This window comes from Acipenser ruthenus, chromosome 7 (genome assembly GCF_902713425.1).
Source record: "Acipenser ruthenus chromosome 7, fAciRut3.2 maternal haplotype, whole genome shotgun sequence".
In the NCBI taxonomy this organism is placed as follows: domain Eukaryota; kingdom Metazoa; phylum Chordata; class Actinopteri; order Acipenseriformes; family Acipenseridae; genus Acipenser; species Acipenser ruthenus.
In genome coordinates, this window is record NC_081195.1 from 42824340 (window position 1) to 42849924 (window position 25585).

At 37.0% G+C, this 25585-nt stretch overlaps 1 protein-coding gene across 6 annotated transcripts in view; it reads left to right on the forward strand.

Moving 5' to 3' along the window:
* anks1b (ankyrin repeat and sterile alpha motif domain containing 1B) overlaps positions 1 to 25585 on the forward strand; it is a 209180-nt gene that overhangs the window by 81894 nt on the left and 101701 nt on the right. For 5 of the 6 annotated variants that reach the window (XM_059026989.1, XM_059026990.1, XM_059026992.1 and 2 more), the window contains exons 8-10: positions 1272 to 1462; positions 11287 to 11418; positions 21856 to 22018. In XM_059026989.1, the coding sequence (XP_058882972.1) occupies positions 1272 to 1462; positions 11287 to 11418; positions 21856 to 22018 (486 nt within the window). The remainder of the gene's footprint in view (positions 1 to 1271; positions 1463 to 11286; positions 11419 to 21855; positions 22019 to 25585) is intronic. The other variant, XM_059026991.1, reaches the window with a different exon arrangement.

Consider the following 25585-nt stretch of genomic DNA (forward strand, 5'->3'; position numbering starts at 1 on the left):
TACATTATTTATGTTATTAATTGCAATCTTCTGTTATCCCAGATTTTTTTTTAATTTTTAATTTTTTTATAATTATAGCTATTTTAGTAATCTTATAGCTGATGCTTTTCAGTTCAGTGAATACCACATGTTTTTACTGAAGCATACCTGGCAACACATAAGAGACCTGGGAATTGGAAGCACCAGTATTTGCGAAAAAAAAAAAAAAAAAAGCTAAACAAAACTGGGATGCTTTGTTATTTGTTATTGCTGGCAGACATTTAAAAAACCTGGGCTCTTAGTAGCTTCAAAGAGGTTGTTGTGGTTGTGTTGCTGTATGTAGCAGCTAACCTCTAATGCTTATTGCAAACTGCACAATCGGCTTGTAGGATGTAGCTGTTGTAGGTCAAGTGAACTGTTAAGGACTTACTGCTAGCATCTGTTTTAGTTTCACAAATTCACAAAGAAAAAATACTAAAAATAGATATTTTTTATATAATGCAGGGTGCAAATGCTCCATTAAAGAGGGGAAGTTTTAAATTCCCATAGGAATGCCTTTTAGTTAACACATAGTATACATTTTACTAGAGTAACCATCTTACAGTATGTAAATGCAGTGTAAGTGGTTTTCAGAAACCAAGCATTACTGTGATCCTAATCCTGTAGGCATTCAATACAGTCTGTTTCATGAAAGACCAGCTGCATTTTTCACAACAGTTTCTTTACCATGAAGTTCAATTTTCTGCTGACAGCTTTACTAAGGTCAACATTGCCCCTTGTGGTAAGAATTATATTACAGTGCAATTTTATACTAGGGATTTACCTTGTTGCTGGCAGTGGATTTCACAATATACAGTAAGTATTGATATATTACTATTACTATATCAATACTGTGATTGTTCTGTGATAGTTCCCATATATTATTAAACAATAGGCAATAACCTTTAACAGGACTGTTTTGGTATGCAACTCCCCTTTTAAATTGGAATTGCTTTGTACTCTCTGTTATCGGATTATCATTGATACATTACTTTATTTTATTTTTTACATTTAAATAGTTAACTGCAAATTAATGTAATCTGCTACATGCAGTACACTGCAGTAGATATGTTGGTTATCGTAGGGCCGCTTGTGCAGGTCAAATGCACAGCAGTCTGCAGGCTAGTTGTTATTGTCTGCTGGACTGTGGAAATCACAGAAACAAATTGCTTATGAAGCTGAGAAAGTCCTTTTTAAATAGTTCATCTAACCCAATATCATTAAAAACAAAACTCTTTTTGTTGTCTTTGTTGGTTTTACAGGTGAAGCAGTAACGGGAGAACTGTCTAAACTATTAAATGAAATAAAAATGTGCAAAGACAAGGAATATTCTTTTGAAGATTTGTGCCAAACTATTTCAACACACTCCATGGAGAGCTTTGGTAGTGGCAAGCCTTCCGATGAGGACGTGGGCAGGAATGGCAGCTTGACGAAGAGGAACAAGGTAAAAACACAAAAAAGCCACAAGCCTTATTGGAGTTGTATGTTTATAATGCACATAAAACATGTTCATTATGTAGTCATCTGTCACATGCATCTGTTTCTCATATGCACATGAATAGGGTTACTATAGGTAGATCCATAAATATATAGATGGATAGATATCGTACTTCTGCTTTTAAAAATGAAATTCAGAATTATTAAGCCTTTTAAATTGGTTCTAGTCAGTGTGGAAGCTGTAGCAAGAAAAGTGTTACATACATAATGTATAAAATGCTTCTTTGACAAGGGATTCTAAAAACTGCTACTGTGTGACTGTAGGCACAGCAGGTTTTTTTTATGTACATGAATATGTATCTGACATTTTTTTTATCGATATTGTTCCACCTAATGTATAGGAGCACCCATAGGCATTTTATGATTTTACAGAGAGCGACAGTTTAAGAAACCACCAGATGTTGTGTAATTCCCTAGCAGTAGAGGAGCATCACAAAGGAAAATCAGAATGTGAGCGCTGCATCAGAGAAGCTTTGTATTTATTCATACAGTACAATGTGCATTGATGAATCCCAGGTTCTGCCAGCAGAGGACAGTCTGTGCAAAGAACCAACGTTGTTTACGTAACAGTTTTACTGACGATATTTCTTTCCTGTTTTACCAAATTTGGAGAATGTCTTTCTTGAAATAGAAGCGTCACTGAGAGAAATACTGAAATGTGCAGTATTAATACTATTGTCCAAATGTTGCAATTATCCTAATTATTAGTTTAGTGGACAAAATGCATTTGGAAAGAAGTAAGTTTTCATTTGATCTGAATGGTAGGTCTGCATTGCATAGCACATTTAGAGTAGCAGCAATTGTATGAGACTAAGTTGGATCTTACCAAAACAGCTGGACAAGGGGATTTTCTTCTTTGTGAACAGAATGATAAAAAAAACACATTTCTGCAGTCAAATGACAAAAAGAGAAAGCTATATAGTGATATTCATTACAGTATATGAATTCATGTGTATTTTCGGTTTCTCAGTGCTGTTAGTTGTCTTGCAGTCTGTAGAGGCGTCCTCTCTGCAAAAAGGAGTGGCTTTCCTGTGTGCATCAGGTGGCAGCTACAAGCAGGGACAGTGTGAAAAACTCAATGTGAACTCTGAACACTGACTGTCAGATCTAGTTGGGAGGAACATTTTCTCCCTGCTGTTTGCTTTTGATAGGGCACCTGGAGCTTTGTGAAAAGTTCCCCACTTCACAGATTCGCCTTATCAGTAAAAGTGCTTACATAAAATAATTTTATAATTAAGGTTTAATTTGAAATGAACATTTTGGTGGAATTGTGGGCTCTACAGAACAGACATACCTGGTATTCATTTTAAAAGCTAAATGCAATGTTGTTTTAACGCTCCATTCAGCTACAGTAATGCAGGAGACTCCCAATGTGAGCACAAGATACCACTAGACAATTGTCAAGACAATCCCCAACCCATGAGAGCTCTAGGCCAAAGCAGGGAACTCTGCAGGACCAGAATTCAAACCAGCCCATTTCTGATCAAATGACTTGCCCTCCACTAAACAAGATGCTGCCTTTATGGAATAAGCTGCAGGTTTTATTATATTCACAAAGGGCTGAACATACAGTAATAAATATAAAATAATATATGAAATAGATAAATACTGTTTGCCTTTCTGCTCCTATTTTGAATCCAAGAACCTTGAAAGCAGACACCTCATCTCTAACTAGGGTTCAATAAAATACATAGTGCTGCAAGGGCAAAATGAGATGTGCTAGAATCTTTTTTTTTTTTTTTTAAGCATTCTTATTCCTGAACAATGTTTGAAAAAGAAAGGCTGGGTTTTATAAGAACTGTCAGAGACTTTTCATTCTTTCTTTGTTTTAAAGAGCAGCTATTGTGACTTCAGAAATAATAGCTGAGACAATGAAAACCAGTTAAGCTCAAGGGGACGAGAGGTCTAGCAGTTCCTGGCTAGAATTCAGATTTTAATGCTTTTGAATTTGTTGTGTGAAGAATGCATTTTCTTGTTTTTAAATCATACTGTACATGGTTAAAAAACATCTATATGGTGACTATGGTACCTGACACATATGAGATGTTAATGAAATGGACACAGGACTTCATTACATTGAGTTATATTGTGAGAAGTGTTGAATTTAAATCAAGGGAAGTAATGTTAAAACTTTACAATACATTAGTAAGACCTCACCTAGAATATTGTGTTCTGTTCTGGTCACCTCGTTACAAAAAGGATATTGCTGCTCTAGAAAGAGTGCAAAGAAGAGCAACCAGAATTATCCCGGTTTTAAAAGGCATGTTGTATGCAGGCAGGCTAAAAGAATTGAATCTATTCAGTCTTGAACAAAGAAGACTACGCGGTGATCTGATTCAAGCATTCAAAATCCTAAAAGGTATAGACAATGTCGACCTGAAAAAAGAAACAAGGACCAGGGGTCACAAATGGAGATTAGATAAAGGGGCATTCAGAACAGAAAATAGGAGGAACTTTTTTACACAGAGAATTGTGAGGGTCTGGAACCAACTCCTCAGTAATGTTGTTGAAGCTGACACCCTGGGATCATTCAAGAAGCTGCTTGATTAGATTCTGGGATCAATAAGCTACTAACAACCAAACGAGCAAGATGGGCTGAATGGCCTCCTCTCGTTTGTAAACTTTTTTATGTTCTTATGTTCTTACATTAGCAATATACAATTCAATCCATTTGGAAAAATTTGGGGGGGGGGGGGGGGGTCTATTCGAACAAAAGGTGGTTGAACTTCTCTGATGCTGGTGAAGTCTTTGGTTGGAGAGTGCCATGTCTCTTTCCAAATAGACACCCAACAACTGTAAGATAACTTGTTTGCAGTGTTTGTCTTCTAGCTTAATTACCGTAAAAATTGTTTTATAGGTTGCACTGGCGTAAAAGTCGCCCCCCCCTTTTTGAGATTTCAATTTTAGGAAAACACCTTTTTTGTGTTTTTAAATTACCTTTTTTTACAATTTATTTTTCCTACACGCTCAACACTAATAAAGAAAGAAAGATACACAGGTTTAGTTTCAAAATAACCCTTGTTTGCAACATTTTATTCCATTAATAATTTTACAGTGTTGTTTTTCGCTTTTATAAACAGGTAGAAACTTGAAAAAGTAATAATTAACAGAGAGTAAAATCAAGTTATGCATCGCACATCACATCTGTATTAAACTACTAGTATTTTATTAGAGCTTATCAAGTACCCAAACAAGTTCAAGAGCATATCTTATTTGCTTTACAGAGCATTTCTTTCCAAAACCATACTTGGACAATCATTCCGGCTGCATTGGCTTTTACAAATTTAGTTGTATTAATTCAAATTTAAAAGAAAAGTATTAAACAGTGCTGCTTCATCAATTAAAAAGCAAAAAATAAAAATAAATAAATAAACTAAACAGTGCACCATTTAATAACCAGTAAACAAAACATTTTAGTGTTGCATACAGTGCAGTACAATTGCATTCAATTTCCAGCTGTACAAATGCATTCATTTTGTTTTGTTAATCAGAACCATAACCATACACATACTTTACAAGTGTACCACTGCGTTGCACTGACATGTAGAGCAAGTTACAATATGCATTAGTCATTCAAATACTTAATTCAAACAAAATGGTTTCTACATCGGGCCATAAACACTTTCCTCCTATCAGCTCTTTTTTTCTTTCACCATTTTAAGTTTGTCTTTGTTTCGTCTCCAGTCGTGCACTGTTTTTTCAGCATTGCGATTTAACATGTATTTCAGCAAATTCAACAACGCACAATTTCAAACCTGTTTCAAAACTGACCATCACTGGCACAAGTTTTAATGTGATAAAGGCTGCTTTTTACTTGCAAATTTACAGTGCCTATAACACTATGTAACACAATTTTTGTTCCTGGGTAGTAAGTGTTATTTCCTAATTGCTTATGCCTCAAAAGTATAAAAAATGGCTATTATTCCCCACAAACTTTGCTTTTGTGACCAGGACAGTGATATTTTGAAATTTACCTATTTCCAATGAGAAAACGGGCAAATTTGTGTCTTTTCGTTCACATAAAGTCAGAAAAAAACAACATATGAATCCAAATTAACATGTATTTATACTAAAGTAATACAAAAATGACTACAAAAGATTTAGAAGTGAGTAGTGTGTCGAGATTTATGATTATACTGTAAATCACTTTCACGAATCAGCCCCCAAATGTAGTCTTCCATCATGTTCCCGTTATACTGTCCTTGGTAGCGGTGTTCAAAGTCCAGTATATCCTGGTGGAAGCGCTCGCCTTGCTCCTCCGAGTACGCTCCCATGTTCTCCTTGAATTTATCAAGATGAGCATCAAGGATATGGACTTTGAGGGACATCCTACAGCCCATTGTGCCGTAGTTCTTCACCAGAGTCTCAACCAGCTCCACATAGTTTTCGGCCTTGTGATTGCCCAGGAAGCCCCGAACCACTGCGACAAAGCTGTTCCAAGCCGCTTTCTCCTTACTAGTGAGCTTCTTGGGGAATTCATTGCACTCCAGGATCTTCTTTATCTGTGGTCCGACGAAGACACCAGCTTTGACCTTTGCCTCAGACAGCTTAGAGAAGAAGTCTTGAAGGTACTTGAAGGCTGCCGACTCCTTATCTAGAGCTCTGATAAATTGTTTCATAAGGCCCAATTTGATGTGCAGTGGTGGCATCAGCACCTTCCGAGGGTCCCAGCCGTACTCCTCATACTTCAAGGCGTCCAGCAAGGTCTTGATGCTGTTGTAATCCTCTTTGAGGTGCACTGAGTGAGCCAGGGGAAGAGACGGGTACTTGTTACCATTATGGAGCAGCACGGCTTTGAGGCTCCTGGATGAGCTGTCAATGAAGGACAGTATAACGAGAACATGATGGGAGACTACATTTGGGGGCTGATTCGTGAAAGTGAATACATGTTAATTTGGATTCATATGTTGTTTTTTTCTGACTTTATGTGAACGAAAAGACACAAATTTGCCCGTTTTCTCATTGGAAATAGGTAAATTTCAAAATATCACTGTCCTGGTCACAAAAGCAAAGTTTGTGGGGAATAATAGCCATTTTCTATACTTTTGAGGCATAAGCAATTAGGAAATAACACTTACTACCCAGGAACCAAAAAAAAAAAAATTTGTTACACGGTGTAATCAGTGAATCGTCTTCCTCCTGAATCTGTGAGGTACAAAAATACTAATTGGTATTTCAGTCATATGAACATAAGGAACTGCAACTGCTGTCTTCGCTGGTGGCTGTGTACAGTGGAGTGATGAGGCATGGAGGCGTAGGTCATAGTTCTGCTTAAGGAAATGGTTAGCTGTAAACGAATGTGAGAATCATTATTCATGAGGAACAGCTGAATGCACACCAGCTGTAGGTGTAGTTTTGAAGAAACTGATGTTGCAGTTCCTGAAAGGCACATGCAGTTAAATACATTACTGTGTGTGGATTCTTCTTGATGCGTGACTGTGATTATAAAGGCTGAACTGTCTGACACGGTTTAAAGTAGCCTTGGGGTTTGTCTAATTTCCGAAATGTGGATGCACATCTTACTTATGACCTGAAGATCTTGTGCCCATATTTTTTAAAAAATATACTGATGCACAATGAAAATGCAACAGTCTTAAGTTTTACATCAATAGCTCATTGGGCACATACATAATGTTATGTACATTTTACATAGTGAGCAGATTTATTGATTGTTTGAGTAGTATTGTTCCTTGCGATAACAAAATGCTGAGCTCAAATCATGTGATTTCATAAAACCGCCAGGTGCTCAGTGTTTGGTATTTGAGTTGAGTTAAAATTGCCAAAATGAGTTGATTTAAGAATCTGTATAAGTAGCCATTCGAAAATACATGATTTTAATTAACACAAGAACAGCGAAAGATACGACCATGACTCTCTTGAGTAATGAAGATCGCCTGGTTGTTATCGGCATGATTTGAAGGCAGCCTGTTTGAGAGAAGTTGCCCAGAGAATGAGATGTTCTGCTTCAACAATCAGCAGACTAGTCCAGGAAAACCAGGAAACCGGCTCTGTGAGGGACAGGCCACGTTCTGGAAAGCAGAGGGTAACCACACCGGCCCAGGACTTTTATGCTGACTGAGTTATTCAAGCCAACCAGTGGGGCAACCGCGACCAGCCAACCTTCGTCAGCTAGCTGCAGCTGCACAGGAAGAGTGGTGGAACATCCCACAGCAGTCTATCCAGAGGCTGATCAGGTCTATGCGTCAACGCTGCCAGGATTGTGTTAATGCTCAGGGAGGTCATACCCGATACTAACTTTTTAATGTTTTCATTTTGACTGTGTGTCACGTTTCATACTGAAAACTTATCATGGTTCTTTGATCTGTATATTTGTTCACGTTTTCTGTGATTTTGTTGGATATCTATGTTTAAAGTATTTGATTAAATCCATTGGACCTGAGTGTTGCATTTCTTTTGTGCATCAGTATATATACACACATGCAAGAAGGTTGTTCTCTTGTAAATCGGAACTCAGATATGAAAGTATAGTATGGGAAATAATCACAAAAGCCATCAAGAAACAACTACTGTACAGTAGGGTACATGTAGGAGATCGTAAATTAACCTGCTGAGTTATTGATATTTTGTAATATTGTTTTTGTTAACCCCCAAAAAACCATAGTGTTTCATGTTTGATGCAATAACCGACAACTTTCTTTGACTACTATATGTTGTGCACTTTGGAATGCTGGGGCGTGATGAACTCTCCTGGTAGTATATTTCTGACATGTCAATGTAAATGTGGTGTGGGACAAGACTCTATCTAACAGCTCTTTTAAATAGCCCTATAGTATGCATGCATCACATTGGAGAAAAGGGGAACCTGGTTCCTTTGATGTATGACCATAGTGAATACTGCAGTATATCCACACTATGGCATTAAACTTCAACACTGTGCTTCGAATGCTGTACATAATGGTAAATCAGTGCCAGAGATGAAAGGTATGAAGTAAAGGGGACAAAAAATAAATCCAGATGACTCTTAAGATGTGTTTTCAGAGATTCCAAGGTTATATGGTGAATTTGGAACAACACAGTTTGGATTTGACTTCAGGCAATAATGTCATCTGACTCTGACATGCTGAAATTGCTGATGTGAATGTCACCTATAATTCTCCTGTTGCAGCACTGACGCGTTCATCCTCCTTTTAATTCTTAGCAAACTTTCTTGTCTTTCAAGGCAGTACCATTGAATAATGTATTTTTCTGTCTGTCCAAGGCAGCTGCTCCTTAGTCATTTATGTTTGAGCAGCAGTATTATTTCCTAGCATTTACCTCTGATGGGAGTCATTACATTTTATAGGCCTCTGAAGTGCTTGATAGTGTGTGAACGTGCTGTAGTGTAGTCATTAAAACTATTATAATAGTGACAATGTTAACATGGTGAAAATTTCAAGGAGGCACACGACCATCCAGTTCTTTTTCATAAGACGAGGGACTGTGGATTGTTAAAAAAATAAAAATAAAGCGACCTTAACAACACAATGTTGATTATTGCTACTATTATGTCAATCAAATTAGGCATGTTAGTTTCAGTAAATTATGAGATTATCTGCATTCAAGTCAACACAGTAATCATGTAATGATGGTTCATTTAGAGTTCCCTCGTGAAATATAGAAAGCTTTTTAAAACGGGTGAAGGCACTATCATTTTAGCACTGAGTGCTGTTTGCATTTGGAATTAACATGTTTGTGAAATTGCCACTTTACTGCGAGGTTTGCTCTTTTTTGCATCTGCTGTCTCAACAATATATAAACCTGTTAATTTATGAGTAGCTGGTTGTAAACGGCTTATTCATTACAATTTTAATTGAGTACTCTCATCTCACACTTTTCAAAGTTTTCAACACACATACTGTGTAAATGCCCCTTTAGAAATGTGTGCTTGCAGGGTGATAGGTGCTATTGTTATGTCATTTGTGGCATAATTATTTTACAACTGTGTAAGGATAGTAACAGTTTTTAATATCAATTGCACATTTTAATGCCAAGGTTAGTGAAAACGTGAGCTGGAAATTGACGCATTTTATAGTGGGGGGGTGTGGTGATTCCCATTTTGAATTCGAATCCTGACAAGAAACGGTAGTGAGAGACTGTTTAAAAATGACATTTTATTTATTCCTGCAAATTCATAACTAGATAATAAAAGGCTCTCCTTTTTCATATTTACAGTATTTATTTTTTATAAATGCATTGTGCTTCAAGGGAATGTTTATTCAGCAAAGTTAGAAGGGGGGGGGGGGGGGTTGGGGGTTGGTATTTGTAGTGTTGCATGCATTATAAACCCCAGGGGCCAACTGGTACTTTTTAATATGCTATGAATAAACAAAGCACTAGCCAAATCATTACTGTATAGTGCGTAATGCTGTTTTAGTCTCGAATGCTCATTTGCAGAGAAATTACTGGAGAAGTTCAGCCTGAGCAGATTACAGATTCTCAACACCTACAAAGAGTGCAATGAGACCTTGGGGTCTGTTTTGAAGTGATCATGGTGAAGCTTTTCCTAACTACTTGTTGCATTCCTTTATGTACATGCCCTCCAAATTCCCGGTTCTGATCATGATAAAGGAGAGGATGAGTAGAAAGCATATGCAGAAATGCTTATTTGAAAACCCAATATAATGTACTTACTTGTTGTCATGTATGTTAGGGGGATATTCTCATACAGTATGTACAGATGATGGGTTGATTTATTATTATTTTTTTAAAATATACAGTATATTGTTTAATTGACCTTCAAAAATCCTTTCTGTAGCACAGTTCTCTAGTATGTGAAAACATGTTCATTGCTTCATTGTATTGCTCTGTTATAAGTCAGCCTTTTCTTTCTTTCTCTTTTTTTAATATAACCACAAGTCTGTGATTACATTAGCAAGATACATCTCAAAAACCAACAGAGAACACCTTGTCATATTTTGACAGCTCCTTACTTTAGAAATCAGATTTGATGAAACATGTGTACTCCAGTGTATTTACAGTTGAAGGACGCTAACCTCTCACCTCTGACCTAACTGGTCACTAACTCAATCCAGAAACGAATGGTTATTTCTATCTGACAGCTATTCAGGGACAGGGTGGTGCAAAAAAATGAATAGCATCGTAGCATGCACTTGCATTGTTGCATTGCACCTACAGTATCAGCCTGTGTTTCCTATTATGTTATCTCCTTGAAATTCCTTTTGATTTTGATTCCTGGTTGATTTATGATTTCATTTCAGTGGTCTGTTAAAATGCAATTAGACACGGAGTTAAAATAAGCAAACTACACTATGATTTCGTCTTTTTGGCCAGGATGTGCTGAAATGTATTTTAGTTGAGTACACACACACACACACACACACACACACATACATATATATATATATATATATATATATATATATATATATATATATATATAGATATAGATATAGATATAGATATATAGATATATACATATACACATACACACACACACACACACACACACACACACACTTCAATAGAAAGATTCCCTGCACTCGCATTGGCTGAGATAGAGCTAGTATATGCCCTTAGAATGTTTATCACCAAAACAAATCAAACAATATCACTCCACCAGTTTTATTTGTAACAAAATGGTGTTTATAGTAAATGTCAAATGTATTATAATATTTATTTAAAAAATATATATTTTTATATAGGAATCATATAGGAATTTTCTATGAAAACACCACCCCCATCCCCCAACCCCGCCTTGGCTTTGTCATTGCGTATTCTGCTGTTAATATTTCATTTCTTCCTTTTATGCAGCGACCTTCACCTCCACTCATCCCCCCGCCTGAAGAGGAGGAAGGAGAGAAGAGCTGTGGGCCTGTGGGCCTGTGGGAAGCATTGACACCCTGCAATGGCTGCAGGAATCTGGGATTCTCTAGTTTCTCACAGGTATTCAGCTCCCTTGTCGTTCAGAAGATCATAGTCGTTGCATGTTTAGGTGGTGTTACCCTGTTTGACAATGAGGACCCCGCAACCCCCCACCATTGTCGTTTGGGAGATATTTCTCATCAGATACAGTCCTTAAGTTCTGCTCTGGAACTCTGAATGTGGGAGACTTTGCTGTAGTATTTCATACTATCTACACTATAATAATCATGCAGTACTAGCATGTGTTTTATTCTTCCCACCTGTTTGTTGTTAATCTATAATAAATGACTGTCACAGGGAGGGCTGCAGTGGTGATGTCAGACCAGGAAATGAAACGAAACACAGGACACACGGGGTGAAACTGAGGCGATTTTATTAATAAACAAAAATAAACAGTTTACACAAAACACAAAAAAACTGGCACATTGGCCAAAGAAAAATAACACAAACAACTATAATTCTTTTAAACAAATGAGTACCTTGATCACTTGCTGGTAGCATTCGCTCTTACTCTCCTTAATTCTCCTTTAACACTCTCCTCTCCTCACAACTCTTCCCCCCTCTGAGCCCGGAGTGGGTCTTTTATACTGTGGCTGGAACCTAATTACCCATTAAACAATGACCTTATTAAGGCTCCAGCCACATTTCCACAGGCTTTATTGGGATGGGGATTTAACCCCATCCCTATACCTGCCAATAAACAATAGTGTCGGACGGCTTTCGTCCGTCCTCACACATATACAATAAAAATAATAACAATGACGATAGCAACAACAACACAAATGAATACATACATAAATAAATAAATAGGCACAAGGGGAGGGCTCCCCGTCACAATGACCTGTACAGTACTAAGGACCTACAAAGATGAAACCTTTTACTGATACGAGCCATGGTTTTGTTCTCAATATGATGTGCTACTGGAGCAGTGTGTCATTTGTTTCCCTGACAAATAGCACAGTAATGAAGGCTATTAAGGGTGTTGGATCCTAGATAACAAGGAGGCTCATTATGAGGCAACACGCATTCAAAGACTGCAATATGGTCAATTTAGAAACTGCAAATGTGTTTCAGCTATGAGGATAGTATAGTAGTCAGTCTAACTAGAAAACATGCATTTATATTTAAAAAAAAAAAAAAAAAACTTCTCGCTCTGTGTTTATTACTGGTTGCAAGTCAATCCTGCTGAAAGTATTCTAGTGTTCCTTAATGTCATTTGTATCAGAGCAGGTTTCCATGGGATCAAGGTAACTGAAATATAGTTTATTTTACTGGGGAATTACTCAACAGAATTGACATATACAATTTATTGCTAATAATAATAATAATACATTTTAAAGTTCTGATAATGTATTTTACTTTAACAACCCCCAGCATGTTATGTACTAAATTGTATTTAGAAAACATTTATATCTTTTAATGTAAGCTTGGCAAACTAAGTCACGTTACCAGACTCTAAAACTAAAATAATTTTAGAAGAAATAAACTTTCAGAAGAAATATTTTATAAGCTAATTTATCTTCAAAATGCTAAAATGTAGATACTTTAAGTGAAAAATACCAACAATACATTCGCTTCTCTCAGAAAGTGAGTGTGTTCCTGGTGCCACTTAATACAGTACTGTCACAAAGACGGCCGGAGTGGGTGGCGTCAGACCAGAAGCAGGAAATAAACAGACAGAGAGGTGTGGTTTGGTGGAGCTGAGCAAATGCTTTCGCTCAACATTTAATAAATAAACAGAACAGAAAAGGTTTTATCACACAACACGGGACACGGCACTTACGCCAAAATAAATATATAAACAAAACGGACTAAACAGTGAACAGACAAACGAACAAACACGGTGAGTGAAAACAACTATCAAATTAATTTACTTTACTTTCTCCTTCTCTCTCTCCCGTTCTCCACTCACCGAACACCCAACCCCGAGTGAAAGAAATGTGCATCTATATATACTGTTGTGCTGGGATTCAATTACTAATTAATTATTCACTTGAATCCCAGCACGTGAATTAATTCTGTGCAACCCCGTGCTCACATACTATACTTTAAATGCACGTGCAGTGATGTGCCATGGGAGTGCGGACATTTTGAAAAGAGCTTTGAAACAGACTTTAAAGTGTAAAAAGCTGTCAGGATGTTAACAATGAAAAGAAGAATTACAGGTACGTTATTTAAACAGTTGTAACTCTATATTTTTTGGAACCCCGCTACTTACTCTGTAAGGCTTATTAGTGATTTCAAGAACATGATGCCAACACTGCCTCACAGCTCTAAATATACTCAAGAGCATGATGTGTATTCAGCTGAGGTCTGATCAGCAGGAGACAGTACCCTGCTGTACATTAACGGAACATCTTAATGTTGAAAAAGAGTGTCCGATTATTAATGCCACCAGTCAGGCTTGTCATCGGTATAGGGATAATTAAGCTCTTAAGCATTTCTTACCTGTCCTTTTTTCAAAGGCCACTTTTTTTGTAATGTTGGCTTCCTGTAGACATGAAAAATAACACAAGAAAACAAATCTAGCATGTACCTTCTACTGTGTCCCCTTCCACTTCCTTATTTTTTCAGACTGCTTCGCTGTACAGAACATGATGAACATAATTATGCTCTAAATTAGGCTGGGGTGGAACATACGTCTGTAAATCTCCTTAAAAATGCGTCTAGTGTGTCACGCTTACATCAGCTGTGTCAGACACACAATACCACTTTTCAAGCTGTGTATACTCTGTTGGCCAGCCTTGGCTGAATTTGTCAACATAGTTATCAATAAGTGGAAGATGAAGTGTGTTTTTTTGGATGGTGGGCTCCCCTTTGCTAGAAACTACAGTGAGATAACAAGCTTTTTTTTCCCCCCTTGAGACCCAAATCAGATAAATACATCTTGCAGTCATTTCCTTTATTTACGACTCTTATCTCATCCCTGTCTCGTTTAATATGTCAGGCTACAACAGAGGTCATCCAGAGGAAAAAAAAGGAGACAAATTGATTTAAATAAATCTGGTTGTATGGCCTATTAATCTTCAGAAGTTCTCCTTTTCCCTCGGCTTGCCAATGTCACTTCTTTTCTTCTTTTACCAATTAACTTTAACAATGGCTGTGGGCCAGTCCTGTGAAGATGACCACATGAATACAAATAGCCTGTACAGTCAATCTAGGTATTATTCCCTTCAGCAGACGTGGTGCTTGCAGAGAACTTCCTCTCACAGCTATGTGACCTTGACTGGAACACCCCCTCAAACCTCAACACACAAATTTGACAGTTTTGGTTTTGTGATATGTGGACTAATGTTCAATGAGGGCTAGGTTGAGACCATCAAACTGATTTATGATTTGACCGGAGTCAGAATCTAACCCAGGCTTGTTGAGGTGACAACTGAAGAAAATGTCTTTGAAGTAATGATCTTCCATAGGACTTTTGGTAATGACGTTCAGGTGCAACACGGGTAGCTACCCCTCTGATCAAAAGTGCCTTTTGATTCTTGAGCCCTTCTGGTTTTCTGTTGCATAGAAGGAAAATCCCAATTTAGTTAAATCATGAAACTGGTAGTTTTTTTTTAAATTTATTTTGGCTCTGCAGTTTACACATCAAAGTCTAAAAGGAGCTTCTCAACCATGTTATTTTTTCAGAAACACGTAGATCATCTGGAGGTTCTTTGACAGGATTAGCAGGTTATTTTTGCCATTTCAGATTTTGTGAAACCAGTCCAATTGTATTCATGTCATTTGTTTATTGTGTATAGGTTTAGATTACTAGATGCACATAACTATACAGTACATCCAGGTTATGTGCAACAATGTAGTGATGGGCCACTTTTAATGGGGGGAAAAAGTTCAGACTGCTTTCAATGCCAGTTTAAATGTAATTTTATAGTTTTGAAAGTATTTTTGTAAGGAGTGTGATTTACACCCCTGTTCTTCCTTGGATTAATTGGAGGTCCCCCATCCATCTATTGGCCAGGCACAACATTGCTTGGCTTCTGAAATTTGAAGGTACACAGGTATATATATTTTTTCCTTCCAGAGAAATTGGGTGTAATCTTAACATTTGCTTCAAAATCTTCCCCGACTTATTCATCTTAACATTTGATATTTACTCTGTGTGTGTGTCTATATATATATAATATACATATACACTGTATTCCTTCAAATTTAATACGCTCTCGAATTTAAGGTGCAGCCCAAATTTCTCACCCTCAATTTGAGGAAAAATAAAACATCAAATAAATATGCATTTACAAAGATACACCCTCAATTACGCATATGGAGGCAGTTTGCGGCCGTCTGCAGTCACACAGAGCATTACAGTTATGTGCTGCTTCTCATTTCCAGTCGTGATTACTCACACCTGTTTTTCTCTCAATTTGTGAACTGTGGTATTGCTTGGCATGTCGAAAAATATGGGGTTCTGATTAGCATTTACAATCTATCCAAACTGGTACTGTTTGTTAGAAACACTGAAATTGTAAAAGCTTCTCTTTGAATTCCTCAGGAAGCTAATAACGCTTCTTTGAAAATGGCTGCCTGTATGTCATGGATGATTCGAGATCAAGCAGTAACGTTTTGGTTCTTCTTTTCTCGGCAGTAAGTCACATTGCTGTTTGTGTTCTCAGGTTGTGACATCTTTTGTTGGCGATTGTAATACACGTGTCACTACTGTAATCAAATTTAAGACGCAGGATATTTGAGAAGCAAAAAATGGTTCAAAAAGTGTGTAAATTCGAAGGAATATGGTATGTTTGTTTAATTTGAGTTGAGTTGCATGTTTTCCTGTGGATGATAGATAATAATAAGTAGAGCTCAGATGAAAAATATAAAATAAATAAACTAAGGAACCCTGGCATCAGCGAATACTGTACTGTACAAAACATGCGCATGTTCCAGGATTCTTGACATTAGGATTTCAATTGACCTGGCTTCCGTGTTACAGGGGTTTGAATGGAGACAATGTTATTTGATTATACAGCACATGGCTGATGGTGATTTAGACCTTTTTAAAACTTTGAAATAAGACTCTGCATATTGTGTATATATACAGTACTGTATTATACAATTTAAGGGTATTTGTGGTTGAGTTCTTTTTTTATCTTTTTTTGCTAGCTTGCACATTCTTGAAAATACTTATACACACCCACTTAGATTTTCAATACTGCTTCAGTACTACTGCCTACTTGTGTGGGAACAGCGTAATAGTGTCATGATATAGGAGCAATTATACCATGACTTTAAGAAACAAAGTATGGCTGGCACTATTGCTGTTTTAAATGAAAACTAGCAGGAGGCAGCACTCATGCCAATGGGTACAGTGTGGGAGAAATCTGAAGGAGTATTTCCCCAAGGCTAGAAGAAGCTTGTCACACTCAGTTATCTTATTACAGTGTTAATTTGGGAAGTCCAATATAATCAGGTTTGTATTTTCTTGGATGAGTCAAGGTGTTAGGAGTGGGGGTTGTCTTCCTACTGAAAAAAAAATGTTTAGAACTTTAGCATTTATAAATCTGATGAAGAAAGTAAAAGGTTTACCAAGGTTGCTAGGATACAGCAAATTCATAAAGTGCAGAGGTGGGATTTCTTAAATTGAAAATCTGTGCTTGATCAAATAATCCCAGAGCAAATGTCTGCTGATGATTAGCTCGGAGTGTGACAGCAATGTTGAGTTCGAGACCCCTTTTACCACAAGAGGAAATCACTGAACTGCAGAACACTGGGGTCCGCAGTAGATCATCATGAAAATAATCCTTAGAGCAATTGCTGACATTGAAATTCATGTTATTGTCAATAGAGATGTCATATTTAATGGCACTGTCGTAGTGTACTGTATTCTACTGAAATTGGTCAATTGCTTTAAAAATACCAAAATGTCGTATTTAAAGAAAACACTATTAACACAAGGTTCAGATGGACGGGAGGCTGTGGCGACGACAATGGTTGATGGACTGCTAAATTTGTTATTTAAACTATAATCTGATTATCCAGGATTACATGTGGAGATTTCGATCCAAATTGTTTTTAATTTATGCACAAATTATGTATGAGTTAATCATAAGTAATGAAATCGCTGAAGTTTCTGACTAGTTCATGGGTGCAGACTATTTGTTGAATCTATCACAGCTTTTGGATTTCATCCCATTATTTATTTATTTTTATTTTTTTTGCATTCAAATTCTTGCTCCTATAATGCAATTGGACTTTTGTTTATTTCATGGTGAAATAAAAGAGATGTAACAATGATTAACAACTCGTTTCACAATTAAAAACAAAACAAAAGTGCTACATTTTAAGTTCTGTACACTAGTAAGTACAGTAATGGAAACTAAAAATTCAACATGCACTGTAAACATCTGGCTGAAAATGTGGTTCTAGCAAGAGGTGCCAAATTACAACATAAAACATTTGGGCAAAACGTGTGCATGGACAGCTCATTATCATTGCAACTGACCTTTCAGTACCTCAAGTGAGACGAGAGATTTTAAATTCCCTGCACAGAGAAAGTAGTAGTAAAAATATGCATAAAAACAACAGTTCATCTGATTGTACCTGATTGCATTCAGGGCGGTCTGTACGAGGCTAAGAGTGAGTGATAAAAGTTTAGAGTAGCTATATGATGGGTAGGTGGATAAGAGTCAACATTTTGAACAACAACCTTACAAATAAAGAGCTAACAAAGAGATCATTTCTTGCTTTTATTTCTGAAATAAAATAACTTGTAGAAATAATACCAATGATTTATGGAACTGCCTAAAATATGGCTCTTTTCATCTGTTTCCTGGGATTTGTTCTATTTTAGAACAAGAGACTGTTCAAGTGAATGAAAATTTCCTTTGGTCTTGATGCTCATAGATCAGAGGATTGCAGTCGGATGTAATCTGCTGAGATGAAAAGCCACCTCATGATTCCGTTATCAGCTACCTTTTCATTTGCTGAATGATGAACTATAATTGGATATAATCACTTCAGTGCAAATTCCACTACAGGTGGCCGAAAAGGTCAAATTCAACCAACATAAGACCCAAAAGATAAGAGAGGCATACTCCTGCCAAGTTTAGATGGATTTCCAAATGGATCGTTAATGTTTGTATTAGACAGGTGGTTACATTTCAACCATTAATATATCACCATCTAGTTTTAAACTGTAAGACTTTTATTTATCCACAGGCCAGATATTATATGCAAAACAGGCAAGTACCATACCAGGCTCTCCCCAATGTGTATTTTTTATATTGTTTTATTATTATAACATTAATACAGCTCTTCTGACTTGCAGGGTTCATGTTTCTCAGCTATTTTGTTCTCCTACCTGTTCATTTTCTCTGAGCCCTTGTCCACATTCTGTGGACGTCTTACATTAAGCGCCCATGAATGGCTGGGGATAGAGTGTTGGCAATGGCTACAGTTAGGCAGCATGCTGGAATCTCGACTCAATCCTGACCTCAACGCCACCTGCTATTCAGTCATGCCTCTCTCAAGCATAGACTGTAAATTGGGCCAAACTGTCTTGCATTGAATCATTCACAATGCTTGAACTTAAAACTTTAAAGATTTCATATATTTCTGTTCCTTTTTATTCACCCTGCTTTAAAATTTCTGATCTGATCTGCCTATTCAGGCCTCCGACTGTTGTGAATCTATGGGTCTGTCTTTCTCTACACAGACTTTGATATGTTGCTTTTATTTGTTATATTTCATACATTTCTATCTTTCCTATTAATATTGAAACGATGGCATGCCCCCTCAAGGTAGTTTCTTCTTCTTTGTTTCCAAATGTTTTTCACTGTGCGTTTGTTTTTAACATGGCATAAACAATGCAGTGCCAATGATGAAACAAACGAATATATTTCCTGTTTAACTTGCTAAGATCTGCTTTGCAGAGTTACTACACTCTTTGTTTTTGTTGCTGCTTTCTCGAGGAGAGATTGTTTCCTGTGTTTATTTTTCTGAAATTACAAAAAAGAAGATGTTTCAGTTCCGTATGAAAGGGTTCATAAAACATTTAAGGCGTTTTTACTTTTCCCTGGATTCAAAAGAAAACCACTAAGACATCAGGTAATTCAAATATAAATTGTATAACCATATAAGCTAAACACATTTTGCATTGTATAGAATAGGTGTCTTTTAAATTGAGGAAGTGAAAAGTTGTAATACATTTATCATGTACTAGGCCTTGCTGATAGGCAGCAGCAAATGGCAGGCATTGTTGCCAGGCTTACATAGCAGCCAAATGTGTTTTTTAAGCATCACTTAAAACCATGACAATGTACTAGCATAACATGATTTTAGAGTATTAGCATTGCATGTTTTTTGTTTTGTTTTCTTGCTAAACAAATTATAATTGTTTGCATTAAGGGGAAAGTCTTACTAACCAAACTAATCATTTAGACCTTTAAATATAGGTAAGAAAACAGATTTTAGATTTTTCTGTTTATTTTCTTACCGGTACACCCTGTCTATCTCTCTCCTTATTAGCTTGACAACTGGATTCCATTCAGCCTGTAGCAACCCCATTGAGCCCTGCAGCTTCACCTGCAGACAGCTGCTGAATTGCTGTTCTCATTCATTCACAAGGGGAAGGCGGCAGCTTTTTCAGTCACTCAAAGCAGATTTAGTACCCACAGAATTGTTCAATGTGGTGTTTTGTTTTTTTCTCTGCAACACTGGTTGCATTTCTTACAAAGTAACAGTCCTGTTCTAATGTTTGATGTGGCTTACATGAGGTTTTAGCCTCGTAGTAGTGATTCTGAGCACCACCAAGATCTCTCGCTGTTTCTTACCCGGCTGGTATTTTCTGGGTCTTGTGTAGTTCTGAAGCCTCCTTTCTGACCCAGTGACACAAAACAAATCACTTCAGGAGCTTACACACAATATAAAGGTCACCTTCTTTTCTGTGTAGTGTGACATAGAAAGAGCCCAAACTTTACTTTGTCTATTGAGTATGATGGATAGGTTAGTTACGGAACTTCAGAACCATTACTACATCCTTTCTGGAGATGTAAGGCATTAAGCAGGATTGATGTGAGATTGAAAATGCACTGATTGAGAATATTTTTTTTTCTTATCCACATCATCCATTTTTAATAGTGTGTTGTCATTCTATGTGTGTGGGTCCTTTTGCCAATAACTGAAGAATTCGAAGATCATGCCTATGTTTCTTGCTGCAGGCTTATCTCTGGTGTAAATGCTTTGTGAATATTCCCCGATGTGTACCAGTAACTGTTCCTTTGGTCAGTGGAAGTGTGACAAGCTATAAAAGGTACTAATTAGGTAACTTCTGTTTGTGGCTAGGAGATGCTGTAATGTAATCACTTTGTATTTTTGAACAGATTGAAGATCTTTGCTAGAAGCCATTGCTCTTTTTATTTTTGCTTTCTTATTCAGGTCTTATTTAAAGATCCATGTGGCATAAAAAAAGCCTTTGTCAGCTAAAGTATATGTGACTGTTGTTCAATGCTGTATTATTTTATTAAAATTACCTCAAATAATATCTGTAAAACAGAAAGATCCATCATGGCTATAATCTGGTAATGCCAGGCTTGGACAGTGAAGTGACTTAGGAGTTAACATACCAAGAAAGTTAATATACTATGCATAAGCATACTCCAAATGGTCTTAATGTGAATGTACAGATAGTGGACCCAGGTACACAGAAAGCAATGTGATGGTTCTACAGCTTTTGTATAATGAATCAAAAAAGGCTTGCCTGAGTGCACTTACAAGACCTAGTGCATGGAAGGACAGAACTGACAAAAAACACAGGCACCCGATCCCTGCTCTGGTGACTGTGGCTGGTGGGAGTCTCTTGGTCCTAAGGGGGTGAGGGACCCAGTGAATTATTGCTCTTGCAAAATCATTCATCTTCATGGCCTTCAGGGATCTCCTTGGATTCCATATTGTCAGGGTTGCAGACTGCTCCACTCTCTGTTTCCTAACAGCCCTATGCAAGGGGGCAAGTAGTTCATCCGCCCAGAACTCAAATATACATATGATATCATGTGCAGTTGTGCTTGAGTAGGGAATAGCACAATTAAAATTATGTTAAATGTGGTGTAAAGATGAAGATCAAAAGAGAGAGACCAGACGTACACACCTTGTTGTTTTTATGAACAGGAGCGAAAGATAACATGTACAGTAGGATAATATTCGAGATTTGGAGTTAGGAGTCTGACACTGAAAATACTGTTGTTTCATTTTCTCATATAATAAAAAGCCCAGTGCCTCCTTTCTCTGCCACATCATAAAGCTTTAAAGTCATTTAACTACAGTGTACAGGTGTGTTTAAGGTATCTGTTTCAATATTTAAACCTCCTTTTCCTGCCATTCATTACCTTTAGTACTGGTATAAATGAAAAAATCTTCAAAGGAATTACAGCCCTGTTATGTACAGTTGGGTGTACATTATTCCTTATATAATTATTTCCTGAGCACTTTAAAAATACCTTTTACCTCCATTTTTTCCTCCAGGACTCTACGACAAAGAAAAGTAACCATGCAGTGGAAATAGTGCCCTCCCCCTCATTTGATGTGTTCTCCCCAGAAGAAGAGGCTAACCCCGATGAATTCTCAGTGACAGCTGTGACCAGAAAACCTTGCTCTTTGGACATCTCCCGCTTGTCTGCTAAAACAGGTAAGCAAAATACATACATATGAAATGGTTGATGTTTTCCCTATTAACATGTAAAGATATATAGACACACACATGATATACTCGTAATAATAAGAACCCTTTTAAAAATTAAGATAATTGTCATACAAGGGTAGTGTTATAAATTAGGTAACTTGGTTGCAGTAGTCTGTGATAGTCTATGTTGTTTAGTATACAAACATTGTGCTTTATATAAGTGATATAACCCAAAGCTGATCACAGCTCAGTTATGCTGCTTTAAGGTGATCAGACGTCCCGTTTTGAATAGGACAGTCCTAACTTTTGGAACACTGGTCCCAGTGTCCCCGGAACTTTTTTTGGGACGCTCATTTCGTCCCGTTTTTTTTCCCCAGGGCATCATCGCGCTGTAACATTATTTACATTAATAGTATATGATATAAATAGTTTAAAACAATTAGGGGCTCTTGAGTGGCGCATCCAGTAAATTTATAAAAATAAATAAATAAATAAATAATAATAATATTTCCATACTGCCCCAGTTTAAGGACTTAGAAATCTGGTCACCTTATGCTGGTTATACACAGGGTGCGCATTATAATTGCTTTATACCATCCAATATTCAATCAATGCATTTTTTCTTTGACGTCTGTTAACTTTCCGTCCTGTCCTTTTTGAGTATAGTCGCCCTACCTGAGTAACCGAGCAGGTTCGGTCCCGGGGCGAACAAAATCTTTCCATTCATATTCGTATTTTATTCCAAAGTGGAAACAATACATGTGAGAGGCCTGTGTTTCAGGTCAACAGGGTTGAAACTTTATTATTCTATTTCAGTCAAAACCCAGTAACTCAATCTTGAGTTCTCAACCCCCAGCTGTAAAATCTCTTTTCCTGTGCTGTATTTAGATTTTAGCAAAAAGCTGTCTTCTGTGCGTCTGTGGTCTTAAAGTTTATTGGTGTTCATTACATATTATTGGCTATGTTTCCATTGCAGTGGATTTATTCACTAAAAGTTTACGGATTAAAAAAAATATGCGACAAGCTCAGTGGAAATGGGTATAATTCGCAAAAACGTGTACATTTATTTGATCTTTTAAAAACCCTAGACCTTAGGGTTTTAGGAAAGTCGATATTTTCAGAAAATGTGAATTAAGGTGCCTTAATGCGCATAAATTTAAATGGAAACAATTTTATTTGCATAAAATAAGCGAATCCCCCAAAGTGCACTGCAGCTCCTAAGGAAGTTCTTTACTGGGAGGAAAAAATGGTGACTAACAGTAACAGGTGCAACTGGGAGACTGCATATTCTGCACAGCTAGCCAGCTTATGGGCAGCAGTGTGGAGTAGTGGTTAGGGCTTTGGACTCTTGACCGGAGGGTTGTGGGTTCAATCCCTGGTGAGGGGACACTGCTGTTGTACCCTTGAGCAAGGTACTTTACCTAGATTGCTCCAGTAAAAACCCAACTGTATAAATGGGTAATTGTATGTGAAATAATGTATAATGTGATATCTTGTAACAATTGTAAGTCGCCCTGGATAAGGGCGTCTGCTAAGAAATAAATAATAATAATAATAATAATAATTATACAGAGCGATAACGATTCTCTTTTCTGTTGGTATAGGTGATCTTGGGCTGAACTGTTCTGGAGCAATATATGGGTCAAGTTTAGTGCACAGTTCGAACACATGCGCAATGGCTTTAATTCTCCAGTTTGAACAGAATAATGTAACCTATTTTAATATCTATACGTCACACGTCGTAAACACCAATCTTTCCTGTACAAATACATTCCTTGCTTTTATGGCATGAATTTTATTTATATAAAAATGACTCTAATAAACTCATACATTTTAATGAATATTTTATTGTAAATATATAAATAAAATTCAGTAATAAATGTAATTAATTGCAAAGAAAATTCAGTACATTTACCATGTATAGCATTCTGCCTTTCCCCCTTTTTCTTTTGCAATCCACGCAATTTAGAAGTATAGTGACATCAAACATTAGCCTACATAAAACAAAGTTTGAAACCCCCTTCGTAATGATTTTACACAAACTGAAACAATTGCTCTATATACGACTGTATATAAAAATCAGTCAGATTCTTAACTTCGTGTTTATTCCCCGTTTATTAATATAGAAAATAAGAGGGAGGACAAGAAAGAAAAACATAATATGAAAAGTGTGTGCTTATTAAATGTTTAACATTTCTCATAATTACAAGAAAAGGTGAACATGCTCCTGTAATTTATGAGAAAGTAGTAGGCTACCTTTATAGTAGGCTATAACCAAAATATCAGTTAATTAAGATTCTTATGGGGTAAAACAAATCAAGCTGTAGGTAGCCTAACATACTGAATTTTACAATACAAAAAGTATAGTATTCAAGTACACCGGTCAAATATTATGGTTAGATTTTCTCCCAAGAATACTGTAGCAATCTTGGTTCCCGCAGACAGGCGCGGCACACAGGGCGAGCGAGGTAATCCACACACAGGCGGAGGGCGGGCGCGAACCCAGGACCTCTTGCACTAAAGCATAGCACCGATACCGCTGTACAAAAGAGCCGACTCTCTTGCAAGGAGCGTATATCAGGCTTATGTCTTTGTGTGTGATTACGTCACTGTGGCAGAGCAGGGCTCTGCCCTTGTAAATATTGGCAGGGATGGGGTTAAATTCTCCTCCCTGCCCAGGTTTATTGCATCAGGTGGGAGCAATTATCAATCAGTTAACACCCAGCCACCTGACATAAAAGGAGGCCTTAGCGCCTCAGTAGGGAGAGGGAGCTGAGGAAGCAAGGGTGGTTTTCTTTGTGTGCTGGTTTTTGTTCATTTTGCAATCCAGTGAAGGCAAAGCTAAGCCTGGAAGCCTTATTTTTTTGTAAGTTTTACTTTGTGTTTATTTTTTGTGTTTAAGAACCTTTTTGTTTGGCCCTCGTGCCTGTTTATTTTGTGTCTTTTATTTATTAAAAATCTTTTGTTTGAACTGCAGTCTGTCTCTGGGCCTCATCCCTTGTGCCATCCTGTTACGTGTGGTGTCAGAGCGGGATATAGCGCCACCAGGAGGACAAAGACAAAAAACAGCCATTGTTCTGCTTCAGCAATCGGGCAGAAATAACATTGATAGCCAAAAAAACTAAAAAATATACAATTACAAAAAGAAAAACTGAGGGCGACCACCTTTTCATTAAGTGTTGCTTATGTTTGAAGAATGTTTTTGTTATGTATTTATTAATGGGAGGTTGAATAACCATTTACATTAAGAGGGGAGATGGTTTTAAAAGTTAGCATTTTTCACAATAAACCAAAACAGCACAACAACTCTGAGAACCATATATGTATATGGAGTGTGTGCTGTGGTGCATTCATAAAAGTAACATGACACATGATACAAATATATAAATACAAGGCTCGAAGTTAATGTATATTTGGTAGCATTTTGCTACCCAAAACTCTTAATTTGCTAGTTTTTTATGTAGTAGCATTTTTCTGATACCTTAAGCAGCAGTTTATATGACCGACCCTGAGTGAACACGTACATAATTACCATTATAATTTTTTTAAACACGTACATTATTAAACCATTGC